This window comes from Zingiber officinale, chromosome 11A, assembly GCF_018446385.1.
Source record: "Zingiber officinale cultivar Zhangliang chromosome 11A, Zo_v1.1, whole genome shotgun sequence".
Lineage (NCBI taxonomy): Eukaryota > Viridiplantae > Streptophyta > Magnoliopsida > Zingiberales > Zingiberaceae > Zingiber > Zingiber officinale.
Window position 1 is genome coordinate 88,163,828 of NC_056006.1, and position 9,994 is coordinate 88,173,821.

At 51.4% G+C, this 9,994-nt stretch overlaps 1 protein-coding gene across 1 annotated transcript; it reads right to left on the minus strand.

Moving 5' to 3' along the window:
* Positions 1-5,410: 5,410 nt before the first annotated feature.
* Positions 5,411-6,973, minus strand: LOC122031549. The gene is made up of 3 exons (XM_042590648.1): positions 6,611-6,973; positions 5,813-6,502; positions 5,411-5,707 (listed from the first exon to the last, which is right to left on the minus strand). Exons 1-3 carry the CDS (start codon positions 6,971-6,973, stop codon positions 5,411-5,413), a joined length of 1,350 nt encoding a protein of 449 aa, XP_042446582.1.
* Positions 6,974-9,994: the final 3,021 nt, after the last annotated feature.

Genomic DNA, 9,994 nt, shown 5'->3' on the forward strand with positions numbered 1-9,994 from the left:
CACTAGCCTCATATTACACTAACACAATGAAGAAAAGAGGAACTAATTGTCAATTCTCTTATTCACTCCAATACCAAATAAAAGGTAAATGGAAAGACAAACTTAATGCTTGTTTATTTTGGAAGATTCTTCTACTTTGAAAAACTTCTACTCTAATTTTATCATCTGCAATGGCACACAAGTACACTTGATCCTGTCCGAGAATCAAGACAATGGATGTTGGGGCACGTGTCGCTCTTGTTGACCGTTGGTGGACTCCGAGCTAGAGGATCTTGCAATCACAGTAGCATCAGTGCCGAGCCAGGGAGGAGTTCCCCGGCGATGGCCCTCCGACGCTCAAGTCAGTCTCCGACGATGTGTAAGTAAGGAAGCAGAGAAGCAGAGTAACAATGTAGTTACAGTAGAAATTATGCATACCTCCGTTGAAGTTTGGTGCTCCTTATATAGGATTATCGGGCACGCGCGTTCACGCTTCTCGAAGTGTGCACACTTCTTAAAGCTTTCCCTGAAAAGACATGTCAGGAAACCGTCTCTGACATCATACCTCAATGACCCGAGCATATCTGACCTGATAGTGGAAGCTTCCATCGTACGATCCTCTGCCCAGCCATGCCGCCAACCATGTCGTCTGTCAGTGACACGAGTTTCCACAAGGATATCGGCTGATCTTCCTTTTGTCTATTAGTGGGTAGAGCGGGATGACCGCTCGGCCAGCCCTCGACCGTCCGGGTGTCGAGCCCTTGGGTCGAGTGGAGTGGCCACTCGGCCAACATTCCACTGTCTAAGCTTTGTTGTTGTGCCGAGATATATCTGAGTGTGACTGCTCAGTTGCGCTCCCGTTTCGCCGGTTCTGAGATTCGACTTAAGTCCAAGCGAGCTGGTCGCTCGGCGTGTGCCTCGCTGGCACATGGTTTTCTGAGCGTTGGAAGCTTGGTATGCGACCGAGCTGTGGTAACATCGAGTTGATATCAGCCTAGTTATCCTTCCCCCAGTTCAGGCAAATGGGTTGTCCAACCGGCCAGCGATATAGGGGTGTTGACCGCCTAGGCTTTGACTTCCACCATGGCGACGGCCCTCTGAGGGGTGGGCCCTTATTACCGGATCACATGCCTCCCCCTCAAGTCTAGTCGAAGGAGGCTGCAAGTCCGACTGACTGGACAAGAAGAAGCATAGAGATTGGTTGGCCGATCAGCCATCATATTGGTAGAACTTCGATCGATTCGTCAAAGAGTGTATGTCGGCCCCGAGAACGATCATCGTAGCCGATCAGTGCTCCAAATATTTACACTTGGGCTTACTTCTTCAGTGCCCTCGGACGTGTGCGGTCAATGTTGACGTCACCAGAATCTCTTCGAAATTCGTGTAGATCACCCCCGTTAAGGCCGAGCACACACCCATTAAATGCGAGCCAATGAGGGAATGCCACGCGTCGCTGCCGCAGTAGCCGCACGCCCGAAGCGATAGGATTTGACGCGATGTTTGGCGATTTGAATTTGACGGCTAGATCTGCGTCTTGGGTTTTACGCCCGAGATCCGACGGCTCTTCTTGGATGAGCCGAAGGCTTATAGCCTCGCAGAGCTCCCTTCCCCCTTTACCTTTGCGTTTTGCTCGTGTCTTGCGATTTCTGTACGATCAGTGCTCTAGCGACTTCAGTCTTCTTCTACGATGACCTTTTCTGCTCTTTTTGTAAGCTCTCTTCGATCTTTCTGCAGTTCTTTTGGATCCTCACCTCTTTTTCGTGCTCGTTGTGCTTTCTGTCCATCTCTATTTCTGTCGAAATCTTGTTTTCTTATTTTTCGACAATGGCTAGCTCTTCTCGGTAGTCTGACCACGCTCCTGGTCTCTGGTACAGTACCATGGAGACTAGATTTGATTTGGGTGATGCTGAGAACCTTAGGAATGTCTTTGATATCCCCTATGATCATGATATAATCTTAGCCTCCCCGTCCGATCGGCTAAAGAACCCGCCGACCGACACTATCTGCCTTTTCCGAGACCAATTTGTGGGCGGTCTCCAATTCCAGATCCACCCCTTCATCATTGAAGTCTATAACTATTTTTGTGTCCCCCTTCCACAACTCGTACCAAACTCTTTCCGTTTGTTGTGCGGCGTCGTAATTTTGTTTCGGCTGCACGACATTCCCCTAACCCGCGTGCCTTTCATTACTTTTACTACCCGAAGCAGTCTGAGCTGGGGACTTTCCTCTTTCAGCCGCGGATCGGGCTGGTCTCTTTTGACAAGATGCCTACTTCCAACAAGCATTGGAAGGAGTATTTTTTTCTCTTTACGTCTTCCCGAGCGGCTTTGCTACTAAATGCGCTGGTAGGTCGGCTTGCCCCCTCAGCTCGATCTGAAGAAGTACAAGAGCCAGCTGGACTATTTTCACACAGTGACCATGTTGGCCGGCCAGAAATTTGACATCCATAATCTACTGCTGGAAGGTGTCATGTACATCTTCGGTCTGAGTCCAATCCGAGCCTGACTCCCGCGCGGCTTAGGTAAGAAACTTCTTGGGTTCTTTCCTTTGAGTCTAACTGATTTTATTTTTTCTTTTTGCAACCCAAATCATGATGTGAGCACGGGTGACCGGCTATAGCAAGCTGAAGGATGTCGAGGTCAAGGCGGTCGCTGCAAAGGAGTTGGCGAGCCTCGGCTTAGCGTTGGTCGGCTCCCACGAGGGCACACCTATTGGGGAGATGCCCGCCGTGGGCGAAGGCACCACCGACCAGACGACCGATATTGAGGAGGGTAGTGACTCGCTCCGAACCCCCGAAGCATAGCCCACTACTCGGACCGGAGGCTCCGAGTCTTCGGGTGATGAAGTGCCACTTACTAGGCGCAAGAGGCGCCGCACGGATAATCCACCCCGCTCTACCACCTCGGAAGTGGGGGTCGCCGAGAGGGTCGGCACCTCTTCTCCCATGACCCTCCCTACAACGGTGGAGGTTACTTCGTCCGACCGAACCCCGTCTCTGGCCGAGATGCCACCAGAGACCCTTGCTGCCCCACCAGTCGCATCTCTGCCGCCGATCCAATGGAGACCATTGCGGTCCAGGATCAATCCTGCATCTGCTGCCTCTCCTTTTGATCCGGTGGTCTCCTCCTCGTCGGACCCGAGCGGTCGGCGATCCGTGACGGCGGTCCTCAACCTTCCAACAGAGGATTACCTTGAGCAGTGCGCCCTTCCGAATAATCCCGAGCACAAGATTCTGATCCACAGGTCACTTTCCTGTATTTGGGAGGAAGCGAGGGTCCGAGCGACGACGATGTCACCAGGGGCGCTCGGAAACAACCACCTGCAGATGTCTATCGGGGTACGTATTTCATCAACAATTCATAATTTACCTCCAATCGACGATTAACATTTACCTGTTTATCTGCAGTACTAGGTGGAGAGCATGGCCATGTGCCAGCGACTCTCTTTTATGGAGGACGAGCTGAAGAAACTCAAGATCTCGGGTGGCGCCTCTTCCTCCTAGTGGGCATCGATCGTCGAGTTACAGGCCGATCTGGAGAAGGCCCAGAAGCTCCTTGAGACCGAGCAGAAGAAGTCCGCCAATCAGGAAGTCCGGCTGGGCCAGCTCGAGGCGCAGGTGAAGACTTATGATAAAAAAATCGAGTTGGCCACGACAAGGAAGAAACGAATCATCGCCGATCTGGAGCTAAAGAATTAGGAGGCTCGGTAGCTTTCCCAGAAGCTCAAAGAAGCCGAGAACTATCGATTACTGAGCGGGACTGCCACACGGCTGGAGAAGCCTCTCTGAAGGGGCAGCTCAAGGTTGACGAGGACACCCTGGAGGCCTCCTACTCGGCTCTGGTGACCTACCAGGAATCTGAGCCGGCTAGGCTCGAAGCGCTGAAGTAAGCTTACCTCCACTCGGACCAGTTCACCGACAAGGTTGTTCAGCGGATCGTCCGCGTCTTCGAGCTGGCCATCGATGGGACACTTCAGCAGCTCAAGACGGACGACCACCTTCCCTCCGAGACGATGAACAACATCATCAATCACAGCAAATTAAACGACTCGATGCCTGATGATGTTTTCGATTATATAGAGTGAGGTCGAGCGTCTGTCTTGTAAAAGTTTTTTGAAGTCTCATTGTATGTCCGCCAATCGGCGGTTCTTCCTCTTGATCAATGAATTATCTGCCCGCTCGGCTGGCTTTCTCTTTAAAATGTCTCGTTTGTCTGTATGTCTGGCCCTGATCCTTCCATTCAGCTATATTCATCGTCTATCTTTACAATTTATGCACTTGGGTTTAAGGTCGCCGCTCGACTGTCAATGGAGACATGAGTTTAACGTCGCCGCTCGACGATTTGATAAAGAATTGGGTTTAAGGTTGTCGCTCGACCGTTGGTGGAGACAGGGGTTTAACGTCACCACTCGATGATTTGACGAAGACGTGGGTTTAAGGTCGCTGCTCAACCGTCAATGGGGACAGGGGTTTAACCCCATCACTCGACAATTTGACGAAGATGTGGGTTTAAGGTCTTCGCTCGACCGTCGATGGAGACAGGGGTTTAACGTCGCCACTCGACGATTTGACGAAGATGTGGGTTTAAGGTCGCCGCTCGACCGTCGATGGAGACAGGGGTTTAACATCGTCGCTCGATGATTTGACGAAGACGTGGATTTAAGGTCACCGCTCGACCGTCGATGGAGACAGGGGTTTAACGTCGTCGCTCGCCGATTTGATGAAGACGTGGGTTTAAGGTCACCGCTCGACTGTCGATGGAGACAGGGGTTCAACGTCGACACTCGACGATTTGACGAAGACGTGGGTTTAAGGTCGCCGCTCGACCGTCGATAAAGACAGGGGTTTAACGTCGCCACTCGACGATTTGATGAAGACGTTGGTTTAAGGTCGCCACTTGACCGTCGATGGAGACAAGGGTTTAACGTTGCCGCTCGACGATTTGACGAAGACGTGGGTTTAAGGTTGTCGCTTGATCATCGATGGAGACAAGGGTTTAACGTCGTCGCTCGACGATTTGCTGCGCCGTTCGACCCAGAGTTCAGAATTTGAATCCTTTATTTCTGCCCTATACAAGGAGCACATGGATATAAAGATACATTGATTATCACATTGGCACACCTCTCACCCAGCTTGGTAAGGCTGGAGATGGTTCACGCTCCACGGTCGTTCCAGTCGCCGTCCATCCTCATCTTCCAAGTAATAGGCGCCCGAACGGAGCTTCTCTACGACCTTGAAGGGTCCAACCCACGGGGCTTCTAACTTGGTGACGTCGTCGATCAACTTTACTTTCTTCCATACCAAATCACCGACCTGAAACGACCTCGAGATCACCCTCCGATTGTAGTTCTGCTTCGTCCTTTGGCGGTAGGCCATTAGCAGAACAGCTGCTTTAGCACGCGATTCATCTACTAAGTCCAGTTCCAGCAGCCTTCACTCGATGTTATCTTCATCGTAGTGTTGTAGCCAATCGGACTCAACTTCGACTTCGACAGGGATGACTGCTTCACTGTCGTACACCAGGTGGAAAGAAGTTGCCCCAGTCCCTTCCTTAGGAGTCATGCGGAGCGCCCACAACACGCTGGGGAGCTCATCGACCCAGCTGAATCCCATATGATCGAGCCGAGCGCGCAGGACTCGGAGGATTTCCTGATTGGCGACCTCTGCTTGCCCATTGCTCTGAGGGTAGACCACTGAGGTGAAGGCTTGCTGAATGACATATCCTCCGCACTATTCTTTGAGTCCTTGACTGGCAAACTGCTTTCCGTTATCTAAGAAACGCTGACGCGGGATGCCGAACCGACAAATGATATGCTGCCAGATGAACTTCATGACCATCTGTTTAGATATTCTTGCCAGCAGCTCAGCTTCGACCCATTTGGAGAAGTAATCTACTGCGACGAGCAAGAACTTGCGCTGCCCTATCGCCATGGGGAATGACCCAACAATGTCCATGCCCCATTGGTCGAACGGGAAAGATATCATGGGCGCCTTCATTTCTTCGATCGACCGGTGTGAGAGGCTATGATACTTCTGGCAGGACAGACAGGTGGCCACCGTCCGGGCGACATCCTCTTGGAGGGTCGGGCATAAATATCCAGCCAATAGAATCTTTCTTGCCAGTGAGCGGCCACCTGGATGTCCTCCGCAGGACCCTTGATGTACCTCCCGCAGTATGTAATCAACATCCTCCGATCTGACACACTTAAGCAGAGGCCTAGAGAAGGCCTTCTTGTAGAGCTGATCCCCAATCAGGGTGAACCAACCAACTCTCCTCCTCAATATGCGAGCCTCCTCCTCATCGGACGGTGTAGCTCCTGACCGCAAAAATTCCACTAGAGTCATTCTCCAATCACTTGGAAAGGAGAGTCCCTCCATTCGATCGACATGAGCCACTAAAGATACTTGCTCGATCGGCTGTGGTATGATGATCGACGATAGCGAACTGGCTAGTTTGGCCAGCTCGTCCGCAGCTTGGTTCTCCAATTGGAGGATTTTATGTATGACAACCTCCCAAAAGTTGGCCTTTCATTTTTCGAAGGTTTCGGTGTAGAGATTGAGTCGCGCATTACTTATCTCGAATGTCCTGGTCAACTGCTAAGTGACCAATTGAGAGTTTGAGTGGATGGGGACCTTAATGGCTCCAACGTGTCGAGCGGCTTGCAAGCCGGCTATAAGCGCCTCATACTCGGCTTCATTATTCGTGGCTTTGTAATCCAGCCGAACGGACAACTGCATCCGCTCCCCTTGGGGCGAGATGAGCAATATGTCGACCCCACTGCCCTGCCGAGTGGATGATCCATCCACATATATCCTCCAAATGGCTTCCGACTCTGGATTTTGCATCTCAGTAACAAAATCCGCCAAGGATTGCGCTTTGATGGTCGTCCGAGGCTGATATTGGATGTCGAACTCGCTGAGCTCCGTCATCCATTTGATAAGCTGACTGGACGCCTCTGGATTGAGGAGGACTCTACCCAAGGGGCTATTGGTCATTACAATGATGGAGTGAGTGAGAAAGTACGGGCGAAGCCTCCGAGTGGTCAGTACCAATGCATAGCCAACTTCTCGAGACCGGTGTAGCGAGACTCGACATCTTTCAATATATGACTCAAGAAATACACTGACTACTCCTCGCCGTTCTACCTAACCAGCGCTGAGCTGACCGTGTGCTCGGTCGAGGACAGATAAATTCGGAGTGGTTCGCTGACAATTGGCTTAGCTAGTACAGGTAATGAGTTAAGGTATTCCTTAAGCTCTTCTAACGCTCGGTCACATACTCCTGGTCCCATTAAAACTTGGTGGCTCAGCGCAATATCTTGAAGAATGGTAAACTCCGATCGGATGATTTGGAGATGAACCGAGACAACGCTGTTATCCAACCGGTGAGACGTTGGGCTTCCTTTAAATTTTTCGACGGTGGCATGTCTTGTAGTGCTTTTACTTTGCTAGGATTTGCCTCGATGGCCCACTGGATGACGATGTAACCTAGGAATCACCCGCTCTTGGCGCCGAACAGACACTTGTTAGGATTCAGTTTGATTCTGTATGTCCTGAGTGTCTGGCAGGTCTCCTTGATATCTTCACATAGGTCAGCAGCTCGGAAGGACTTAATTAATATGTCGTAAACATATACCTCCATATTGCTGCCGATATGCCGTTGGAATACTTTATTCATCAGCCTCTGGTAGGTGGCTCCGACATTCTTTAGTCCGAACGTCATGACATTATAACAATACGTTTCGTCGGCCGTAATGAAGTTGACCTTTTCGTGATCTTCCCTGGCGAGCGGCACTTGGTGGTACCCTTGATACGCGTCCAGCATGCATATCAGCTAGCACCCAGCAGTGGAGTCGACCATCTGATCAATCTGAGGCAGTGTTTAGAAGTCCTTCGGGCATGCCTTGTTGAGGTCCCGGAAGTCGATGCAAACTCTCCATTTGTTGCCCGATTTCGAGACCAACACGACATTTACGAGCCATCTCGGGAATTGAACTTCCCGTATGTGGCCAACCTCCATCAGCTTCTCTATCTCTGTCCGGATGATCAGATTTTGTTCGGCGCTGAAGTCTCTCTTTTTCTGCTTTACAAGTCGAGCGTTCGATCGGACATGCAACTCATGCTACGCGATGCTCGGGGAGATCCCAGGAAGCTCGTACGTCGACCATGCGAATACATCATGGTTCTTCTGGAGACACATGATCAGCTCCGCCTCCAGATCAGACGCTATGAAGCTTGTTGCCTCCGCTCCATCGGGATGGACTTGCACTTCCTCTTTCTCCTCATAAACTAGAGTAGGCGGTTTTTTAGTGATGGAGCTTACCTCTAGCCTGGGAGCCTTCCGAGCGGATCTAGCCTCGATCTTGACTATCTCAACATAGCATCACCGAGCGGTCAGCTGATCACCTTTGACTGCTCCAACCCGATCGTCTACCGGGAACTTGATCTTTTGACAGTAGGTTGAAACTACCGCTCAGAACTCATTGAGGGCAGGTCGGCCCAAGATGACGTTGTAAGCTGAGGGGGTGTCTACCACAATGAAGTTTGTGGTCCTAGTCCTCCTTAGTGGCTCCTCTCTGAGTGATATGACCAACTTAGTTTGGCCGATCAGCTACACCTCGTTGCCAGTGAACCCATATAGTGGGGTCGTCATTGGCAGTAGCTTGCCTCGGTCGATCTGGAGCTGATCGAAAGCCTTCTTGAAGATAATGTTTACCAAGCTCCCTGTGTCAACAAAAATTCGGTGGATAGTATAGTTAGCGATTACCACTCGGATGATGAGGGTGTCATCGTGAGGGACTTCCACTCCCTCGAGGTCCCGGGGTCCGAAGCTAATCTCAGGTCCACTCGCCTTTTCTCGGTTAGAACCTACTGCATGTATCTCCAGTCGGCGAGCGTATGACTTCTTGGCTCGGTTGGAGTCACCGCTGGTCGGCTCACCGGCGATGATGTTTATTTCCCCCCGAGCGCATTGCTTCTGTTTTCCTCCTCCCGAGCGGATGGCCTGTTCTGCTCGTGAGAGGCTAGGGGATGATCGACACTTTCTTTATGCTGATGATGGTGTCGTTAACCGGGTGATCTTCTTACATCCTCCCACTGTCCGACAGATTGATGCTCATGTCGTCGGTTGGGAGAGGGAGATCAGCGACAATAGCCCTTGGGGCTGGCCTGGTGATTGGCATCAGACCGTGACAATCGCGTGTGTTGTACGAAGCCGACTGGTGGAAGGAGCAAAACATGGGTGCTCATACCTTGCCTTTTGATGTCTTTGGTCGGTCGGAAGCCACATGCTGCACGGCATGCACCCTTGTTTCCTGGTGAGGTCGGCCTTCGGCTCTTGGCCCTTTCGGCGGTTGGTGGCCGCTCGGCGGTCGCCATTCGATCGACACCGAGGGTTCGGCTGGTGCCTCCTTCCTTCTTGCCGCCTGGGCCTCCTCCACATTTATATACTCATTAGCTTTTTTGAGCATGTGGTCATAGTCGTGGGGCGGCTTTCTGATGAGCGACCGGAAGAAGTCTCCCTCGACGAGCCCCTAGGTGAAGGCGTTCATCATGGTCTCAGATGAGACCGATGGGATATCCATAGCTACCTAGTTAAATCGCTGGATGTACGCCCGGAGAGCTTCTCTCGATCCTTGCTTTAAAGAAAATAAACTGACGCTCATTTTTTGGTAGCGCGTACTGCTCGCGAAGTGGTGTAGGAAGGTCGTTCGGAAATCCTTGAAGCTCTGTATTGATCCGTCTGATAACCTTCTGAACTAGCGTTGCGTCGAGCCGGAGAGTGTGGTGGGGAAGACCCAACACTTCACCCCATCTGTGTATTGGTGAAGTGTAGCTACGTTGTCGAATTTACCCAAATGATCATCCGGGTCGGTCGATCCGTTGTACTCTCCGATCATCAACAGAGCATAGTGCCTCGGCAACGGACCCTGTAATATTGCTTCGGAGAACTGAAAATTGATCCGCTCGGGGGGTGCGTCGTCTCACGACGCTTTGCCTTTCCGGGCATCTTGAACG

What these genes read in the sequence shown, in the direction of transcription:
- LOC122031549 (XM_042590648.1), bottom strand. Translation starts at nt 6,973, where the DNA reads ATGACCAATAGCCCCTTGGGTAGAGTCCTCCTCAATCCAGAGGCGTCC. An exon ending in GACACGTTGGAGCCATTAAG is followed by an intron (nt 6,503 to 6,610) that starts GTCCCCATCCAC and finishes GAAAAATGAAAG; the next exon opens with GCCAACTTTTGGGAGGTTGT. An exon ending in CAAGAATATCTAAACAGATG is followed by an intron (nt 5,708 to 5,812) that starts GTCATGAAGTTC and finishes CTCAAAGAATAG; the next exon opens with TGCGGAGGATATGTCATTCA.